Source organism: Ptychodera flava, chromosome 5, assembly GCF_041260155.1.
Source record: "Ptychodera flava strain L36383 chromosome 5, AS_Pfla_20210202, whole genome shotgun sequence".
Classification (NCBI taxonomy): Eukaryota; Metazoa; Hemichordata; class Enteropneusta; family Ptychoderidae; genus Ptychodera; species Ptychodera flava.
Window position 1 is genome coordinate 4114282 of NC_091932.1, and position 23004 is coordinate 4137285.

The 23004-nt window shown below is 35.4% G+C and overlaps 1 protein-coding gene across 4 annotated transcripts in view; it reads right to left on the reverse strand.

The window, feature by feature from the left end:
• Window positions 1-23004, reverse strand: part of LOC139132787 (uncharacterized) — a 120360-nt gene that overhangs the window by 12362 nt on the left and 84994 nt on the right. For 2 of the 4 annotated variants that reach the window (XM_070699043.1, XM_070699042.1), the window contains exons 7-22: window positions 21490-21670; window positions 20708-21028; window positions 19732-20067; window positions 16336-16653; window positions 15536-15838; window positions 14606-14664; window positions 13581-13760; window positions 11904-11954; window positions 9056-9164; window positions 8006-8185; window positions 6847-6922; window positions 5880-6003; window positions 4791-4906; window positions 4121-4238; window positions 671-774; window positions 228-330 (exon numbers count right to left, since the gene is read on the reverse strand). In XM_070699043.1, the coding sequence (XP_070555144.1) occupies window positions 228-330; window positions 671-774; window positions 4121-4238; window positions 4791-4906; window positions 5880-6003; window positions 6847-6922; window positions 8006-8185; window positions 9056-9164; window positions 11904-11954; window positions 13581-13760; window positions 14606-14664; window positions 15536-15838; window positions 16336-16653; window positions 19732-20067; window positions 20708-21028; window positions 21490-21670 (2679 nt within the window). Of the gene's footprint in view, window positions 1-227; window positions 331-670; window positions 775-4120; window positions 4239-4790; window positions 4907-5879; window positions 6004-6846; window positions 6923-8005; window positions 8186-9055; window positions 9165-11903; window positions 11955-13580; window positions 13761-14605; window positions 14665-15535; window positions 15839-16335; window positions 16654-19731; window positions 20074-20707; window positions 21029-21489; window positions 21671-23004 lie in introns of all 4 variants that reach the window. The other 2 variants (XM_070699041.1, XM_070699040.1) reach the window with 1 other exon arrangement.

Here is a 23004-nt window from a genome sequence, read left to right on the forward strand (position 1 = left end):
TTCATAAAGAAGGACACTCTCTCCAGGAATGCCTGCAATTCTGATGCTGCCTATCCATGGCAATATTCCACTGATTTGAACAATTTTTTGAGTCCTTTGATTTTGATGTGTGTAATTTCTTGTATACTGTTATAAACATTTCTAAAGGAACAATAGTTGGAGTGTCTCTGGTGAGTATTATACAATGGTTATTTGGACTGAAATCATTTTTCAAACTGTCCACTTACCCAATTATGTGTTGCATTAATGCCAGCAAGGAACACAACCTGTGCCAGTATGATAGCAATGATCAGATTCTTATGGATGGTAGTACGCTCTGATCTCAGTGTGCTGTAGAGAAACAAAGAGGAAATTCAGAACTTTAACCTTTTCACCACCATGGTGTGAATGAAGGGCAGGGACATAGTCAATCATAGTGGGACCCAATCCCAGAGTTTTCTATGGTAAAGTTGGACCTCTACATAGGGAACAGGGTGAAAAGGTTATAGTCAGCAATATCATGAGTTTAAAAGTACACTTTCATGCTAGCCAGACCAATCAGTCAGACAATACATGAAAAACCAGTCAATTCTCCTGTGTGTATGTTTTCATGTATGATTCTATTACTATCCATCCTTACCAATGCTTTGCTGTACAATTGGAGTCTACAATAGATGGAAATGAGACTTACTCTAACCACTGGAATAAAATGATAGTGAAGAGTAGTGTTGCTATGGAGATACCACATCCAATGTATGTGATGATTTCAAGCGCCTTGGCATTGGTTGATGAAATCTACAAAAAGATGAAAAAGATGTATTTTGTTGTTACAGTACTAATATACATTTCACATGAATGCTGTGTAAACATAACACATAGGGCTACAACATTTCAAATTGATGATTTTTCATTTACAATTAAAATTGACAAGTTGTGATTGACCTCTACAAAAGGAAAAATGTTAGTACACTAAATATGATGAATTTCTATGAAGGGATAAATTATTATTCATATGGGAAGATTCTATCAACAAATACTGTTCACATGACTTTCAACATAAATGACTGTACATGGCTGTCAATATCAATGACTGTACATGACTGTCAACAACAATGACTGTACATGACTGTCAACATCAATGACTGTACATGACTTTCAACATAAATGACTGTACATGACTGTCAATATCAATGACTGTACATGACTGTCAATATCAATGACTGTACATGACTGTCAATATCAATGACTGTACATGACTGTCAATATCAATGACTGTACATGACTGTCAATATAAATGACTGTACATGACTGTCAATCTGTATCAATGACTGTACATGAATGTCAATAAAATAGCGTCAATGACACTGTAGCTCCCATCCTGGACTATTTAGTGTTTGTTCTCTGGTCAGATATTTGAACATGTGTGAAAGGGATAAAGTGCATGAAGTGAAAATACTTAAATGTAATGTGCTGGAGACAGTGAAATATGTTTAATGTATTTATATTCAGAATATAAAATGGAAAAAATACAGAATATATCGAATACTGTGATACAACCATTAACTCAACAAGTCATTTACAATGACATAGTCCCCACTTGTAATAGGAGTATTAGTCTTGATGGGGCAGGAAAATGTGGTCATTAAGAAGTATCACTGGAGTGTATATGTTGAGATCTATGGGCACATAGGTCTATGTCGTTGTTCCCAATTTGAAACACATGAGGCATGTCTAAGTTATGGTTCTAAATCGGGAAAAAAGATCAGACCTCTAGCAGTATTGGCCAGCCAAGAAATACATATGCGCATTATAAATGAGGTACAAGATGTGACATCTTAAGGTCTAATATCCTATCAAAATTGGAGGGTATAGAACTTGTGGTTACTGAGTTATGAATATATACGTATAATCAAGGTCAAAGGTCATCGAGGTCACATGACATTTTGAAAAAAAAAATTATATTGCTAATTAATCCCTATATGCCAAAAAATCAGATCTCTAGCTCTATTCGCTTGCCCAGAATTAGATGTGTACATAATTAATGAGGTAAAGCATGTGTTGTCATAAGGTCTCCCATCCTACTAAATACAAAGGACATAGCACTTGTGGTTACTTATTTATTGACATAAACATATATTTTAGGTAAAAGGTCATCGAGGTCACATGACATTTAGTCAAAAAATTTCTCTCCTATAGTTATCCCTATATACCAAAAATCTGACATCCAGCTCTATTGGCTTGCTCAGAATGAGATATGTGCATAATTATTGAGGTACAGTATGTGGTGTCATAAGGTGTCCAATCATACCAAATATGAAGGGTGTAGCACTTGTGGTTACTGAGTTATGGAAAAATATGTATATTTGAGGTCAAAGGTCACCGAGGTCACGTGACATTTTGTCAAAAAAATTGTATTGCTAAGTTATCCCTATATACCAAAAATCAGATATCTAGCTCTATTGGCTCGCTCAAAATTAGATATGCACATAATTAATGAGGTACAATATGTGGCGTCATAAGGTGTCCCATCATACCATACATGAAGGGTGTAGCACTTGTGGTTACTGAGTTATGGACAAATATGTATATTTGAGGTCAAAGGTCACCGAGGTCACGTGACATTTGGTCAAAAAAATTGTATTGCTAAGTTATCCCTATATACCAAAAATCAGACCTCTAGCTCTATTGGCTCGCTCAAAATTAGATATGCGCATAATAAATGAGGTACAATATGTGGCGTCATAAGGTGTCCCATCATACCATACATGAAGGGTGTAGCACTTGTGGTTACTGAGTTATGGACAAATATGTATATTTGAGGTCAAAGGTCACTGAGGTCACATGACATTTTGTCAAAAAAATTGTATTGCTAAGTTATCCCTATATACCAAAAATCAGACCTCTAGATCTATTGGCTCGCTCAAAATTAGATATGTGCATAATTAATGAGGTACAATATGTGGCGTCATAAGGTGTCCCATCATACCATATATGAAGGGTGGTAGCACTTGTGGTTACTGAGTTATGGACAAATATGTATATTTGAGATCAAAGGTCATCAAGGTCACATGACATTTTGTCAAAATATCCGAGATATCTGCATGAACGGATGGACTCACGGATGGACGAACAGACGGACATGACCCAATCTATAAGCCCACTGGACTTCATCCGTGGGGACTAAAAATTGTGTCACTGCATCCTTTTTGCAATATGAATACGATGAGAAACTAAATTTTTATTTTTCATGGCCTTATACATGGAGTCTATGGAGATCTGCCTTATACATGGGAGTCTATGGACGTGTAAACTAAAAATATGCAAATTTCACCACGATTTGCCCAAATTTGGGAAAGGTCACTCCTATGCACTTCCATACCAAGTTTCAAATCAATCGGACTTGTGGTTTTAGAGAAGATGATTTTTTGACCAAAAATGGGAGAAAATTACAAAAAAATTCATGAAAAATAGCAAGTCCCAGATACTGACCCAAGATGTGCACAATCATTTCATGTCAGCCCAAAGTACTTACATGCTAATTTTTCATGTAATCTGCTCAGTGGTTATTGAGTTTTTTCAATTTTGACTGTTTTTACATTTTTTCACTTAATTTGCATATTTTTGGCAATGACAACTTCATTTGAACAAAATCTCATCTACAGCCCATCATCCATGTACACACCAAATATCAAGATGAAATGTACAGCGGTTTTGGAGTTTTTGATGTTGACGGACAGACATACAGACATACAGACATACAGACATACAGACACACAGACATACAGACATACAGACATACATACATACAGACATTTCCCTAGCCTATAAGAATAGCTTCCATTGCCATATATACATATGGCTATGGGAGCTAATCAATGACTGTACATGACTGCCAATATCAATGACTGTACATGACCGTCAATATCAATGACTGTACATGACTGTCAACAACAATGACTGTACACGACTGTCAATACACAACTTTCAACATAAATGACTGTACATGACTGTCAACATAAATGGCTGTATATGACTGTCAACATCAATGACTATATGACTGTCGATATCAATGGCTGTAAAATGACTGTCAATATCAATGAGTATATTTGACTTTCAATATCAACAGCTGTATATGACTTACCTCAATTTCTGTGACTTGCATAAGTACAGCAAAGTTGGTTGTATGAGTTGAATGACACGTTGTCTCTTCTTCATTAGAGTCAGTGTTGACAAGGTTAACACCTTCAGCATCCCAGTCACTGATAGATTAATACAAAATATCAATAACTAACATCACTCTTTCTCAATATGATTGAAACAGTTGTAAGATATGGATCATAAATATGAACTAATTGTTCACATTGAACGATTCAAAACCTGAAATAAACTTAGCATTGTGCAAAAAAAAATACATTTTTAAGTTTGTGGACAAAGATATTAGAGTATAATGTAAGTTCATATACCGGTATGGTTTTGACTTTCAGAATCTGATATGAGTTTGTACACTCACGGGCAAGATAAAATCTAAAATAAATATTACTATACCATTGTTAACAAAGATACTGGGACACATGACAAAAAATATCACCACATAGTTTGGTCATTACTTGTTGTGATGGCAGTTTGTGAAAAATGGAAACATCACTAGTTTTGACCTTTTCATAGAATAGTAGGAAAGTACATTCTAAAACCTTTAACCTCTACTATTTCTTCCTTTTATGTGTGATGGGAAATAAAAACAAGTACGTAGAGTTTGAAAAAAATGAAACAATGACAGTTTGTGTTCTTTGTAACAAATCTGCTGGACATACTCATTAGCATAGTTCCAGAATCTACACATGGCTTCCATCTGTGTGGTCACTTCATGCATATAGATCAACCTTTTGTTAACTTCTTCTCTGACATCAATGTTCTCAGGTGTAACATCCTGTCAAAATGAATTGAAAATATCCATAGTAAAATGTAACTCAAAGAAATCTCACAACAGATTCCTTCAAGCAAGTCGTTCTTTTGTTTCACTGTATTTAAAGAATGAAATGTGAAAATTTCAAAAAATTTGACCCAGCCAGAGTGGAGTTATATTCTTCTAGAAATGTTGTAAACAGGAGAGAAAAGAAGCCATAAAATCTGGTGATTTGCATAAATTTAAACTTCTTTCTCACTCAACTTACGACAACTTATCATGCAAAATGGTGAACATATCATTATTTCAATCATGGGTTCATAAGTTACAGAAAACTGAATGAATCTTTGCAAAAAAGTGATTTTGAGCAAACTATGCTGTGCAACATGCAATGTCCCCTTATAATAAGTACTGGTATGAAGAAGCAACCGATATGATTATTTTCATTAAAACCAAATACTTGACTGCGGTGGTCATCTTGGAAGCAAACATGTTACATCAGATGGCTTTTAATGCCATATGATATGACGTTAAAAGCCATCCAATATAACATGTAAGTAAGTGTGGGTCTGGTAAATCAATGGTGTTGTCTATTTGCTTCAGCCAATCTCCCATTCACACTTTGGCAAATGGCATTGTGGTCGTGCCAATCGCTAAAAGTAGGCATGCTTTGAAAGAGTGAATGCTTTCAACACAATGTTTATTCCATTACTTGTTTTCCACAAAAAAACACTGACTTGCGGATAAAGAAGCAAAGGTTGACGTGAGTAAAGCGAAGTTCAATGTCATGGGATATTCAGATAGGTTATCGGCCAACTTGATAAAGCATCGGCAAAAATCATAGGTTATCAGGCCCAATACACTAAACCCTCGGGGAGAACTCTGATATCTAAAATTTGTTGATAGAAGTTAATCAAATATTTTGTAATTCACTACATGTGTAAACTGGTGCACAGATTCTACTGCGTGACATGGCCGTCAAATTTAGTTAACTGACCTGTTTGTTGGCTAGAGTATAATCCACTGGTATATCTGTAACCACTTCACCATCAGCTGTAACTCTACATGACATTACTCCTGAATTCAACTGTGTTGTAACAACAGGTTCTACATCTGTCACACTGAATAGGGGTAAAATACAAAATCATGTTTAAAACAAAATAATCTCTCTTTTTAGGAGAAAATCAAACGAATGATGAAATAGAATTTTGTCAAAAATTGAGAAATGTACACATCCCTTCTAGTAACTCTGTTTCCATTCAGCCTGAACTTTAAACTTATTTCTTTTAATATTTTCAAAGGCCAAACAATTCTTGTCATGTGATGCCGACAATAAAGAAAATCATTAAAGACAGATCTTGTTTACATGCTCTGTAGAAGACATACTTTCTGTACACAGTACTCTTACAGGATATAATCTCAGCTAATTTCTCTGTAGTGCCATTTCTATATTTAACTAGATGTATTGCTAATTTCCAACTCTTTAATGTGATAATAAACTGCGATTTGACCCTATTTGGTATTTCTAGAATGTCTGCACCATTGCGTTTATCAGTGACAGATGAAAGTATCTGGTACTTAAGTGTTTCATGCTGGTGTTACAGCAACTCTTTTGGCAAGACTTACCTGTGTGAGCATCCAGTAGAGTGGAGTCACTTATCAACGCAGTGGTGATCATAAAATTTACAACAGTGGGCAATCCCAGTTTATTTCACTGTACTGTTACAGTAAACTGGTGAAGACTACATCACTAATATGATAAAGACTATATACAGGACAGCAAACTAGACTGTAGAATTGCTGGACCTAATTAACTTGGTCAGGTGACTACAAAATACTTAATAGATTTTCCTACTCCTGATTTATGATGCAACATTTTTATGAATTTGAATATCTTAAACATACGTGCTGTCACAGATTTAATTTGAAATTTCTATCAAGAAATATATTAATCAGAATCTAACCTTCTTCGTTTTCTTTCATTCAAAATCTCAGGTCTGACTTCATTAAAGTAAAGAGTAGAAAATGTCAACTGATCACCTGGGAAAGAAAGAAAGAATTGAGATGTTTTGAGTGCTGAAAAGTTTGACAATATCACCACTTTTAAAAGCAAGAATAATGATTAAAACATCTATTACAAAGCAGCAGTTGGGCGTAGTATTCAGACTGGTGCAATAGACATTAATTTTGGTATTAAAGTGAGTTTAAAGTATTACCCGTAATGTACAAATGTTTTCTTTGTACGTGCGATGTATGCATATACAATTGTTATAAAATTAAAGCTGTCCTCTCATTAATAAAGAGGGTATCTATCATATACAATGGGGTTTCCTAATTACAAGAATACTTTTGATTGACCAGAAGACAGATATTTTATTTGTTAAATACATTGAATCATATTATTGACACTAGACATTCAGTGAAACTAAAATTACTAGCTGCTACAGAAAGTTGTATCACTCAAGTCACATGTTACTTGACATGTTGAGTTTGATAATAAATTTGGTTTGCAGGGCTGTTGTGGATTCAAAATAGCCAAATCCAAAATCAAACCTAGAAGGTTCAAAATTGCATTTTGTTTTTTGAGAAATTGCTTTCTTATTAAAATTTTCCTGAAAGACAACTTGCACTTAATCTTCAGGGTTGATAAAACAGAGAAACTTACACATCCTGATGAATTGTTACATTTTTTAGATCAATATCCAAACTATTTTGTTGTGTAGCATATCTGGATATATCATATTCCGCTGATTCAAGATGATATAAAAGTTTTTCCCTAAACATGTGAAAATGAATATTTGTCCAAAGATTTGGACAAGACTTTTGAACGCTTTGATGCCACTGATGTTCTGAAGTAAGCTTAAAAGTTTATGCCAAAGGATAGGATCACAAGCAGCAATAACGAATAATATCTTCAATGCTAAAATTTGTCTGAATTTCCACAATCAGCATTGAATGCTGTAAATGTATTGCTAGCTACACCCACAATCAGAATCAGTGCTATGCGTTAGAACATGATCTTCAAAATGATCCAAAATATGTGATAACTTTTCATTTGTCTTCTTCTTGTTTGAAGACTCATAAAATGTTACCAATAAATCTGCAATAAATTCAAATACTAACCCAAATATCTACTTTGAACAAATTGGCTGTCAAGTTCAATACTATTATATCTGCCATCACTATAACTTGAGTCCTGGCTTTCATCAACACTGTTTGGTGTGCTGTCTGGAGAGAGTGGGTTAGCGAATGTCGCAGAGTATTCCGTTGTTGGTGTCACTACTGATGCTACGACCAAAGCATCTGTAAAAAATATTACCATTTTAATTATTAGAAGAGTAATAATGTTTATTATATTTACAAATACTATTATTAGAAAATGCAAATTTTCAAAATATCTTGAAAATGCAAAATATTAAGAGATTCATTGATAAAACTTGCTAAAGTGTAAATATCTGCCATTGCTCATTGCATTCTGTTTTGAATGAGGATGTAAATGACATTGTGTAAATTCATTGGAAAAGCTGATGAAGTGAAGCAATGTTTGTTTACAGGATTGCTTTGATGAGCAGTAATTAATTTATAAACTGCATAATTTTATCCTTTTAATAGAATCATAGTAGTCTCTGGATTTCAGGATTTAACATAATTTTTACTTAAAGGAAAATGGCAAGAGCAGAGTTTTATATGTTAATTGTGTTTTCCCTTGTGTTTCTATGGGCCTAGAGCCTGACGCAAATAAAAACATAAAAAAAGAAACATTAAATTGATTTTCAACGATGCAATTATGATGATATTTGTGAAAATCCTGTAAATCTAATATTCATTTCAATCACAGCAGGCTGAGAGACAGTGCAAGAACCATCTTTGTGAAAAATATGATTCCAAACTGGACAAGAAAAGTGAATTATGCTGATTGTCATACAAACTGACTCTGTAGTATTAGACAACTGTAAAACTTCAATAAAAGTATACACAGTAATACCTTGGACCTTTGAGTATTGACACTACCAGTATATCATTTAAGAGTATTCACAATACTGAGGAATAACTGACACAGTATGGCGCTGCCATAGATTTTATGATTGATTACTTGTATGTCAGCCATGTACAATGCAATTTAACCATCTTACAGAGTGTACTTTGTGAAAGAAATGACAGAAGATGACATACCTGCACTTGGTAAAGAGATTTCAACATTGGTTCCATTGTCAAGAGTTATTGCAGTCTTGGTGTAAATTCTCTCGGCACTCAGTATGACACCAAGGCTTCTTGGCTGCGTCTGTTGTTAATAATGAACACATCATAAATAGTGGAGATGGACATGTTAAGACTGCAAAAGTGAGACAAAATTGTGACTTTCCAATATTTTGATTATAAACAAGAATCAAAATAATAAAAATCTGACATAGGGCCAAAGTCCCTGAAGCTACTATAGACATGGATATATGACTGTATGAAATTATCTCACAAAGGTCATCCTGGGGACTTGTAAACCAAATAGTAAAGCTGTCTGACCAGCGGTTTTGAAAAAACAAGCGACTCAACAGTTGACAGAGCTCTGCTGTGTTATGTAGAGAATAACCTTTTGTGACACATGTATTGATGAAGAAGGTGGATATCTTTGATAGCTCATTTCAGGATGGCTTCACCAAAAATGGAAAAAAAAATTCCGTAAAAATACAGATTTGCATATTTCATCACAATTTGAACAAATCTAAGTTGGGTTATCCCTAGGGACCTGTATACCAAATAACAAAGCTGTCTGACTGGCAGTTATGAAGAAGAAGATTTTTTACAAAAAACGCCTTTTTTGGCATTAATTTGCCTATTTTCAACAATATCAAAAAATTAAAAAAATAGTTTCTCAAAATCCTATTTTTCATCCACACAACAAATATCAAAGCAGTAAGTACTGCAGTTGTCAAGATATTTAAGTGGACGGACGCCTAAGAAACGGACATACATACATACATATATACATACATACATACAGACTGACGGTGCATGCCAGACGGATACCCATCGCAATAGCTTTTATAGACTATATTAGTCTATACAAGCTAATAAACGAGAGTTAATTACATTCTAATTAAAGTAAACAAGACTTGCTTAAATCAAGATTTACATCATAAAAAACAGCATATATGTATCTGTCAGGTTATAAAGAATCTTAAGCTGGTTATCTTTATCAGTATTTCCATCCTATTAACAAAGCACATTTTAACTTTCAAATTAACATTGTAAGTAAGTTCTGTTGAATAAGTTGAGACTGTACGTACTCAGAGAAAGCACACTGAAGAGACAAATGTTTGAAACTTAAGAAGTTCAAGGTCATCAAAAGCATTATAAGGAATCATGTAACACTTTCATTGCACTGTTTACACAGATTGCATAATTGCTATAAATAGCACATGAGGAATCTTACAGCCCAGCTTTACCATAAAAACCCTATCACTTTGACCATTCTTTTAATTGACCACTCTATTTTTTTCCTCAAAGAGTAATTTTATTTTATCCTTACCAAGTCAACCATAAATGGAAATTAGAACTTTCTCTATCTCTATTTATTTGACCATCCTATCATGACAAACTATTATGAGCAATTTCTTTTAGATAACATACAGGGCACACCTTTGCATATTTCATCACAATTCGAACAATCTAAGTTGGGTTATCCCTAGGGACCTGTATACCAAATAACAAAGCTGTCTGACCGGCGGTTATGAAGAAGAAGATTTTTTACCAAAAACGCCTTTTTTGGCATTAATTTGCCTATTTTTAACAATATCAAAAAATTTAAAAAATAGTTTTTTTAAAATCCTATTTTTCATCTACACAACAAATATCAAATCAGTAAGTACTGCGGTTCTCAAGATATTTGAGTGGACGGACGCCTCACAAACGGACATACATACATACATACATACATACATACATACATACATACATACATACAGACTGACGACGGACGCCGGACGGATACCCATCCCAATAGCTTCTATAGACTATAGTCTATAGTAGCTAATAAAAATCTGACTTCTGACTACATAGGCAGTAAATGCTGCAACATCATCATGTAATTTAAAGACACAGGACAACCTTTGTCTCAAATTAGAATACTTTTGACTCAATTTGAGGAAGATCATTACCCTAAAACAAATATTAGTTATACTGTACATGTTAAAAGATTCACAGGAACTCAGTGTCTCGTAGATGTTAACAAAATAAAATTGTAGCTGCACAAAGTCTGGCAAACTGGATAAGTACGGTACATGTGCTAACTGCCAGATTCCTAAATACAACTGACAAGTACATGTATGGCTGAGTGTCAGCCAGTACATGCTGAGTATCAGCCTACTAACTGGTTTTATATTCATATTTCTCAGTCAATGGCATACTTCCTGAAATCATTAATATATGAATCAATTCAAATCAAATACCAAAGCCTGTGATTGCATCATACTGTAGTTATTCACTAAGCTGCAACAGACAGTCACAACACATGTCCTGATACAACAACAACATTTGCAACTTACTGATATAGACACTGATTATTTTAGTATATAAATACAATGCCACCTCTCTAAAATACGCACAATCTGTTACTTCCATCAGCGGTGAATAAATACAGTGATCTCAGGTCTAGGATCATCAAACATAAATGAAAATCAAACTCAGAGAAGATTTACTCAATGCAAACATAGAATAATCAGTGCTACAAATGTACATAAATAATACCTGTCATGATAAAATGACTTCAGAAAAAAATCTCTGCTAACGTGCAGCATGCTCTGAAGGTTATATCTAATTGGTCGATTGTCACTGTTCACAGCAACTTGGGGAGTCATGATGGTAAGATTCAGCCAACCAATTGGATAACAGCTTCCGAGACACTGCACATTAGCCCCCATAAAATCATTATCAATTCCTTATCAGGAAGCACATTTGATTGAAAATTACCTGATACTTTTTTCTTTTTACAATTAATCTGGGATATTTTGAAATAGGATTTACAAACCTGGTGTACTTGGTTGATTGAAATTAATCCCCTGGCAACATTCAATACATTCTATGATAAAGAACAATTTCATTAGATTAGTTTACTTGGGATGGGCCGTGTATGTCAAGTAATGCTGAACAGGGGTATCTTAATAATCACTACTGTTACTGTATAACAAGCAATATGTTTAATAAACATACATGTAGGTTTATAAACAGTATACAATATAAGCAAATTGGAATGCATGGGTACTAGTGAGATCTACATGTAAAAAGCTGTACAGATGAAAATTTACCATGGAAACATAAAAGTAGTTCTGTACCCTTTCATTTGGAATCTGTTGGCTCTAAAATTTTTAATTTTCATGTACACTTATTCATGAGGTGAATAGTTACTGTAGTTTGCAGGGCTCCCCCTAAGTCACCAAAATGATTAGCCAACTGATTAGCCAAATCAAAAATCTTGTAGCCACTTTGAGCAACTTTTAGCCAGTTTATCATCTCAAGCGTGGCAATTACAGCTTTCTCGGCATTCAGGAGTTCCTAATTTTACAAATCAAGATGTTTTGTATGATGTTTCTGATAGTTTTTACATTAAAGAAATATTTGTTCAGTTTTTATTGAATAATCTGTGTTTTTATGACATTTCCAGGATAGAAATACTTTTTCATTTCAGATGGTAAACTTTTACCACAGAAATAAAATAAGGTATCAATTGAATTCTAAAATCTTAATGAATTATTGCTTTAATGTTTACATGCAAAATTGCAATTCACAAACGTAATGATTTGACAATGGATATGCTTACTGCAATTACTGTTGACAATGTCCCTTTGCAATGACTCTTAATAAAATTAAATTTAAAACTGACGGCCAAGCTGAATGCTATTTAAATTGGAAGGCACCAAAATTACCTTTTACCTATTGGACCACCCTAGGTGGCTCTTTTGAACCATAATTGTACACTTAAGGGGTCTTCATGCATGAAATCACATGATGTGATGACCTAGACTTGACCTTTCAGAAAACATCTCAGTTTTTTCTCCTCTTCCTTTGTATTATTACTCCGTTAGTGAAATTTCCCTTTTAAATTAGCGTTTTGCTATCAAACTGAGTAGTTGCAGGCCAAATTTTGATTCAAGCTAAGTAGGTAAAACTTCTGATAGACTGAAGGACGGAACCGGACTCATAAGGGCAAAGCAAAGCCTCTGTGTACTGCAGACGGAGCAGCAACAATGTTTGTTGTACGTACCTGGGAATTTGTAACTTTGTAGAAAGGAGAGTAAACTGTTTCAATACATTGCAACTTTGTAGGAAGGAGGGTAAACTGTTTCAACATCTTACAACTTTTCTATTGTTTAGCTGTAGTTTTTGTTGAGGTGGCACCAGGCAGTAAAAATTCATTAGCCACTATGTTCACCAAACTGGAGTTTTTGTAGCCATTTTTAACTTTCTTTCGCATTTGGCTAATTGGCGATCGAGTATCCGGAGCCCTGGTTTGTGAGTTCATACATGTATCTGCTTGGGAAATTTAGTGATTATTGTTGTACAATTTAACATCTAAATTGTCCTTGTTCCAACTTTCAAATGTCTTGGGGAGATGCTTGGGTGAATGCATGTATTGGTGCACTTGTGGAACACAATCTACAACCTCAAATTGACATTTCATTCAACAATAATTTAAAATGACACTGACCTTGAGATTGAAATGCAGATCATCATGGGTATTGCCATTGACATCACTAAGACCCTCCACTCTTGATAGAAAGTGTTCTCCAATGGTGAGTTCATCGTTTGTCAGTGATCTGTTCTCATCAGCATCAATGGTGTCACTGACTTGAGCTAAAACTGAGGGTCCTGTCTCGTCTTCCACAACCTGTAACATATATCATTGATATGTCTTACAGCAATTACTGTCTTTGAGCAAAAGACAGACTGCAAAGAGTTGTCAGCTGACCAGCTTCTTTTTCACACTGTCAGCACTGGTATAAAGTTCATTTACCCTTATATAAACAAGCTGATGCTATTAGACCTAGTGACGCCCCGGTGGTGGCAGTCCCCGGGTTGGTGGGTACCCATGCGCGTTACCAAATTCACGGTAAAGGGGTGTTTTTCTTCAGTCATCTCGGAGATTCTAGGTCCGTGAAATCGAGAAAAAGGGGTACTTTTTCAGAGTAACCTCCGAGATAAGGGGTATTCCTTTCATAATCTCCCTAGGACACTAAATCTGGTCTAGTCTCACTCACGGATAAGGAAGATGATTGTGTATGAATATGACTAAAATAAGGTGAGGACAAACATTTGTGATGTATGTACATGTATACAAAGTCAACCTCCAGGGTCAACCCTGGAAGTCAACATACTAACCTCCTTGATTTCGAAAATAAGGGTATGTTTTTTACAGCTAATTTCTCCCAGATTTGCCACAAATAGGGGTGTTTTTCTCAGAAATATTCTGGGAAAGGGGGTACTTTTCAAACTTGGGTAACAAGCATGGGTACCCACCAACCGGGGGACTGCCATCGCCAGGGGTGACGCAAAAGTTTGAGAATTTTAAAGTGGAAGGCAGAAAGTAAAAAATGTTATTTTATTCAAAATTCAGTCTGATAATATGTGCGAAAATCATTTCAGAATTATAAATTGCTAAGATTTGATATGTGTTCATATAAAGCCTGTCAGCAATTCTTTGATCATAATACTCTGAAGTGAATTTCAACTTACAAGCCGGTCGACAGCAAACCATGTCAACGACAAATCCCTGTCATCGGAAACATCTCCATCTGATCAAACAAATGAAAATATGAAAAGATCATTAAAATGTTGAATATGTGTGGTTAACTTTGATTAGATTTCTTTTCAACTTATGTTAAAGTTACACCATAAGGATCAATGTCAATAATAAAGGGTAGTGTGAACAAAGAGAGATCCTATCTATATAGAAAAATACTATGATTTTTGTTGAGTAGTCATTAGCAACATGAACAAATTAAAATAAAAAGTTAAATGGGGGTTAGAGGCCAAGATTTTCATTGACATTCAAATCTTCATAATCGGATTATGCCTCATGGACATTAAATGGTTCTGAAACAGTGTATTGTTGTGGATTACGAGTGTAGCTAATGTCACCAAATTACAAGATTTAATATGAACTTTGCAGCATGAAATAATGTCCAATGCATACAATAACAGTACACTATAACCTATCATACTTCAACAAATTCACAAAAAGACCTTCAATAGTGTTCTGTGCCTTCCTTGGCTGATAATTTTCAATATTGCATTTGCACATAATAATCAATTTCCGGTTAATACTTATATCTTATAGCTTTTTCAATACTAGTGAATTTCATGATGTCACACTCCTAGATTATTACTGATAATGTATCTGATCATCCAGTATTGTGGCCCACGATGTTTTCTACATCTAAAAATTCACTGGCATTGCACAAAACTATAAAATATTAGCAATCATGTACCCCCTCTCAGCCAATAGTGGATTCAAGCAAACTTTGCATTCCATAATGTTATTATGTCATGTAAAGTTTGCTTTCATCCATTATGAGCCCGGACGGGGTACATTATTGCTTAAATATATCAGAACACAATAATGAGATTAATATCAGTAATATCACATTGTATAATTCTGTTTACCTGAGGGAATTTCAAAGGTGATTCTACTAGGACCTAAATTATTCTCAACTACACACACATATAAACCAACATCTGCAGCAACTAGGACATCAAATTGGAGAGTCACTGTCATGATGTTTGACGTTTCATTTTGAACTGACTCAATGATTTCCAGATGTGGTAAATCTACAGTGATATTGGTGCCATCTTTTTGCCAGTGTAATGAGGCGTGTGGATAACATGCAGCTTCACAGCTGAGTTGAGCATTGACCGCACCAAATCCAAAGTTATTGGAATGTCTGACCAGGAGATGAGGAAAGGTACCTGTTGGGTGCAAGTATAGAAAACAGTAACACTACCAAAACTGTCAATGTATTATTCATTGAATAGTCAGAGACACAAATGAAGGACACTAGGCTCAATTTTCATTATGAAGACACCAGGGTTTTCTTAGGGGGCCTTCTTTAGCTTTATTAAAGAGTTGGACCCCCTAGGATCATGTTGATTATAAATTGCCGACTGTAAGGCCTGTCTTCTTCAGTGTTGCCAAGACAAAGTATCTGTCGTTTGTCATTGTTATAGTTGGATAACTAATACTGGACATCAAAAGAATATTGAAAGAAATACATTAACAAAACTAAAAAGGGTGACTTATATTTGAAAATATACCATGAGTTTGAAAAGATATACCAATGAATTGACTGTGAATGTCCAAAGCATGTAATAACTAAAACAAATTTTTGAGGCATGCTTTCAGACCTTTGAAACAATGATGACTTATTATCAAAATCATCAACTGACAGTTCATCAACCTTTCTTACCTGGTGGGAGTACATACTCTTCATAGGCAGTAGAGTAACCATTGCTGCCTTCACATCTGTACGCAGCAAGATCATCCAGTTGAAACTCAGCCGATATGGTCAATTTATGTACAGTAGGTGTATTTGTATCCCATGTGAAACGTGAATCAGCAGTTAGTGTTGCAATGTTGCCAACTGGAGCATCCCATACCATTTCAACACCATTCTTGTACCATTTGACGTCTGAAGGTTCTGGATTTCCAGTCACATAACAGATCACTTCAAAGCTTGATGAGGTCCATAGTGGGTATGATGGCAATGGGCTTTTGGTAACCGTTACTGTCAAAGACAAAAAAATCCAACACTTTGAAATCAAACTCTCACTTTTAACAAAGACATAATACTGTATTTAAAGGCCTGATAGCTGTATCTTTCACCATTACTTTTGTGATTTTACTTCCAAACTAAAACAGGTTCATGGGAATGTACTCACTGAGGGGTGTTTATACAGGTAGAATAACCTGTCTACTGGGACTACAATGTGCAATTTTGAGCAAGATAATAAATGTTTGGTATCCTTTAAATCTGAAGAATTTAAAGAAAATGAGAAAGCCTTTTTCAGGTCGACAAATTTCAAGAGTTACAGCTACAGGGGCTTTAACAAAAAGTAGTAAAGTTTTTAACCAACCATTGTTACAGTAGTGGTATGTTCAAGGCTTAATAAACATATCATTTATGTTATTTTTGTTTCTGTTGAAAAGTTATTTCTAGTATTTTTCTAACCGAAATAAAAAAGTGATTAGACTTCAGATGTCAATTACAGCCCTGCTGGCAGATATGACATCCAAATAACTTTAATGTATAATTTCTAGTGGCTAACAGAATATGATGATGTAATCATGATATTGATTTTGTAAATGTACAGGGAAAGTTGGCCTCAGACTTCAGCTAAATGTCTTTAAGCTAGCTGTCTATGAGAGTCAAATTCAATCACTCTTCCAATGAGGCATGATAAAATACGAAAATGATCTTGTAACATATGGTTTAACTTTGAACTTTGGATCTGTATCTGGGTAAAAGAATTACAAGTTGAAAATACAGGATGTATCCTGCATAGAAATCTACCATTCAGTAAATTTTCATACAGGATAACATTAAAGTGTCAAAAAAAACTTGTCAAAATACATATTGATGATACTCAAAATTAGAGCTTTTATCTATTAAAAAGAATTTTCAAGTTTCTCTCTTTAATAATACAGAAAAAATAAATGGTTTCCTTAACTGAACATTGTTTACAGGGCAAAGTTCAAGAGAACAATAGGCATGAATTGTGTCAAAAGATATAATGAATTTGAGTATATCGTAATCATTATAATATTCAGCTCATTTCAGTGGATTTTTAAAAACAGTATCAGCCGTTCAGAAGCCCCTGCCCTACTAATTACTTTAGCTCAACTATGATTAGTATGAAGTTCAAAAACTGTTGATAGTATGGCTGGATCGATAAAATATTGTGAAGTTTTGGTTCATAGACCAACTGTGGCTTCGGAGGACGTCCTCACTTGGCCATACTTGAAGGTGATGTCAATAGAATGACGTAACGATGGAAGTTGTAACTTGTGTGTGTGTGAAACCATAGCAAGCTATGTTGGGGAGAGTACGTGTGGCAGAAAACGTCGAGTTGCTTGATTATAATACAATTCCCTAGAATTACCCTTAGTTTCATGATGCTACACTAGGAGCTTATAGTCAGACAGATACTACTGGTAACTGGATTTCTTCAATTTCAATGATTCTTGTGTAAACAATGATCTCAATTTCCTTGCTTCAAGAATTATTATACACATTTAATGCTGGAGTTGTTCACTGACTCCATGATAGAACATTCCTTGTTTAAAAGGTATTACTGTGGTTTTACGACTTATCCGGACACCAAACTTGCTAATCACCCAGCAACTTTCGCTGATGATATTGAGACTTTGATCGTAATTACCAAAGCAATTCGGTAATTCACCTCAAACTTGATACTTGATCTGGCTGCGGATGAGTGCTCCATGGGGTACACAATGTGTATACAAAGTCACTGATAAGTATCATACTGGTGCCATAAACTAATTTGTGACCAGGGGTTGGCATTCCACTGAACAGCATTCCTCAGTAAAACCAACATACATGTACATGTGTGCTGTTCATCCGTGTTACATGTAAAACTCAACTACGGAGAGGTTAGAAGAGTATAATGGGTCGTTAGAGTTTGTTAAATTACTTTTCAGAGCAGCAAAACTATTACTTATATTAAAACAAGGGGACATTGGAATTCCTATTACAGTATTGTGAGGAAAATCCTACGTTATCCAGTTTATTTATAATCGTATGACCCTCCGTCTCCGTCACCTAAATAGAATAGTCCCACTCTGCGCATCCGCCATTGGTTTTCCTCCTCTAAAACCTGCAGTTTCATTCGTTTGAAGCAATTATCCTTTCATCTGTGAAGAGTTTTTACCGGTGACTATTACAACTTTCACTGCCAGTTGTTGTTTTCATAAGATGCAGACCATTTGATACTGAGGTACGATGAGTTGCTTTTATGTGCAGACATTGCAGATGCCACATCACAGTTCACACTGTGCTGTTGATCGGCAAAGTACAAGACGTCTTTGTTTCACTTTTTTTTTATTTTAAGATATGATTCATGTGAAAATTTTACCAAATGTCACTGATGGGATTGTGTTTTCAATTTCATTTGATGCAGGGATATGAAATACTAGTTCAGCTCGAAATCATTGAGGAGTTTTGCTGCCTCTTGGCAATGATTGTCTATAAGCATAAATGTGATCGAGGTATGCCAGTTCATGGAGATAGAGAGATTGAAAATCTTTTCTGTATTCTAGCTTCTTTTACAATTTCTTCAGGTGTAAGTCGATTTAGGAAAGTGATTGAAAGTTTGAGTGGTGTTAAATAATTGTGCCTAAATCAGCACGAATTGAGCGGAAAAAGTATTTAAGTAGGACTGTTCAATCAGATATGATGTCCATGGAAGTTACGGAAATATTTTGGTGTAGTGGGCAGGTTTACTGCATTGCAAATTGTATTTGTCCTGTGCCATTTTCATCACTTTGTTCACTGTTGAATACTTCGAGTGCAAACTCATGTCTAAAATTGGTTTACAGTATTAAAGTAAGTATGTTATCACTGTTTGCACTGTGGCTCTTAGCGTCTGTGTTTACACTTTGCCACCCATGAGTTACTGCAGCCAGATCAAGTATCAAGTTTGAGGTGAATTACCAAAGTGCTTTGGTAATTACTGGTCAAAGTCTCAATATCATCAGCGAAGTTGCTGGGTAATTAGCAAGTTTGGTGTCCGGATAAGTCATAAAACCACAGTAATTCTAGTTTCATAATATCAGACTGTCATACCTTCACCATACTTGCAAACATATCTGTGAGGATCACCAACTGGTAGCTGAGAAAAGCTTAATTCAGTGTTGCTATATTTCCCGTGTGCAGCGTTGAAAGCTCCCGGATAATCCACCCAGTATTTCTCATCCGGATCAGCGTTTGGAGTGGCAATAAATGCACGTATGAAGTGTTGCTCATCCACTTCACTGGCCGTAGCAAGGTTACCATAACCATCTATGCAATGTTGAGATGCATCAGCCAGATTGGATGTGGCTGTACTAAATTCATAGAAATAGTTGTTGTAGAATTTGACTTCTGCTGGGTCGATTGTACCATCCAGTGTTGGAAGAACTCCTGGGACTAAATCACATGTCAAAAGTACTAGTTGCCATGGTTATTCAGAGGTTTAAAGCTTGCCAATCAGAAGAAGGGTATGTGACACACACAAAAAGTACAGAATAGTTCCTATAGCTGGATGGCTTTTGTTTTGTATATGGGTACTTAGAAAAAATATTTGTTTTCCAGAAAAATATAGAGTATCTCATTTTTCTTCATCATTTGTAAAACAGTTCATCTCTAATAATATAGATCCTATATTTGTAAGATACATGTAACCATGGTGGTATCACCAGGTGTCAGTTACATGAACATGTAAATTAAAAGGTGTCAACCATACAAACATGTAAATTACCAAGAGTCAACCATATAACACATAAATTACCAGGTGTCAGCCATATAAACAGTCATGTAAATTACCAATCATATCAACACAAAAACTACCAGGTGTCAGCCATATAAATATGTAATTACCAAGTGTAAAGCATATGAAATTCAAATTATCAAGCGTCAAACATGAACATGTAAATTACATGCAAGTGTCAACTAATATCTAGACATGTTAACAATCTTTGCTGGCAAGAGTCATGTAAAAATAAGGATTTTGTTATGAGTGAACAGAGTCAAAACTCTGTATCACTGCAATCAAATCACTTACCAGGGTCTGTACTTGCAACTTGTGTCACTGCTTCAACCATATTGCTGGTCAAGTACTGTTCATGAGTTGCATTACAGCTGTAATCACCCTTATCAGATTCTTGGAAGTAATTGATGGTCAATGTTGATGTCACAAACATGAAATCTACAGGGTCTGTTTTAGTGATCTGAATTCTTGCATCATTTTCCATGACATCACCATTTGGGTCAAGCCAGCTAGTGGATGGCGCTCGGTAACCCTGGGCTTGGCACTCAAACTGGAAAGTCTGTCCATAATTGCCAGATATTGTTTCTGTTAAACTGGTCACTTGTACTGTAGTATCTGTGATGAACAAAACAAGTCACATGAAAAATTACCTATGCCAGTACAGTGACTCATCCTCAGTACATTCCTGACAGTACATGTACACTCACATGAGAAAATCAAAAACACCAGGTGTGTCACGAGTACAAGGTGAATGCTGTCCTTCATTATTCATTCTGAATAATATTACCGTATTAACTAAACAGACTCTGTAATGGGTCAAACCTGGAATTCGAATGGGCCACAGTACAACAAACCCATCCATGTGCACAAATGTGCATAGATGTATGTGTATTTCCATAGGCATTTGTGCATGTGGGCTTATTTGTACCGCCATCACATGATAGGCGTACTGAGTCTGCAGACCACTGTGGGTCCTTTTCATTCTGGGGGTAGAACCATTACAGGGAGATCATCAAATTCTAAACTGAACTCATTAAACGTAAATATGTGAGATAATGAATTTAAAGAAATCCTACCGACATCAGTACAGCCTAACAGTTCAACTCTCATTGCAATGTGATGCGTCCAGGAGGTTGGATAGAACCGTACAAATCGTAGAGGGCCTACATCAACCACCACATTGGTTTCCTCTTGATCATGAGATGCAATATATGTTGCATAGTCAATGTCATCAGCCAGGGTAATTGCTACAAGTTCCTAGAAGAGAAATAAATGTCAAGTTTTACATAATAAATACTTGAAATATGGAAGTAACTGTTGCATACTTTGACCATATATGGCTACTGAACAGTTTAATTCTGTACATTTTAAGATGAACAGCTTTTCAACATTTTGTAATTGTTTTCAGAGGTTGATTAAAATTCCTCAATATTCATAGCAAAGGAAATCTTGGAATTTTTTAGGAATATCCTGTCATATTTGTTCAAGGCCTATTCTAGTCAGCTGTAATAATGCTGATTCATAAGATTTGAGAAGCACTGTCTAGAAATCAAACATTTCATCATATTTTTCAAACTCACACATCTAAGAGGGATTTCATTCTTTTTGTTCTCAGTTTATTTCTGATAAGCTGTTTAAAAATTGCTCCCTTACAATAGGTTCAGAAAAAGGCAGCCAAAAATAATATTTGTTATTATACACCTACGTCTGTAACCTATGGAGTTTCGTCGTACAGTAAGTTACGGTATCAGAAGACGCGGAGTCCAATAACTTTGACGCGGAGTACAATAACATCATACGCTTCGGTATTGTCCTCGACGCTACACGTCTCGGACAATACCTCCGCTGCACGATGTACTCGGACATAAATCCCGGTATTTGGGGAATAACCTTATATTATTCCATCCTTTGCGACACACTTATCAGTCTATTTCACATGACATAGTTTTGCATTTTGTGTTTGTAGTTGATCTGTGATCATGAAATCTAACCACACAACATGAAAACAAAAAAAAACATGGAATGTTTAGCAGTAATGATACTGACATACAGTAATGATACCGACATGCAGTTACGGTATTGACAGTCAGTGATGATACTGACAGTCAGTGATGATACTGACAGTCAGATGATGGTACTGACAGTCAGTAATGATACTGACAGTCAGTAATGATACTGACATACAGTTACAGTATTGACAGTCAGTGATGGCAGTGACAGTCAGTGATGATACTGACTGTCAGTGATGATACTGACAGTCAGTGATGATACTGACAGTCAGTAATGATACTAACATGCAGTTACGGTATTGACAGTCAGTGATGGCACTGACGGTCAGTGATGATACTGACAGTCAGTGATGATACTGACAGTCAGTAATGATACTGACATGCAGTTAGGGTATTGACAGTCAGTGATGGCACTGACGGTCAGTGATGATACTGACGGTCAGTGATGATACTGACAGTCAGTGATGATACTGACAGTCAGTAATGATACTGACAGTCAGTGATGATACTGACATGCAGTTAGGGTATTGACAGTCAGTGATGGCACTGACTGTCAGTGATGATACTGACAGTCAGTGATGA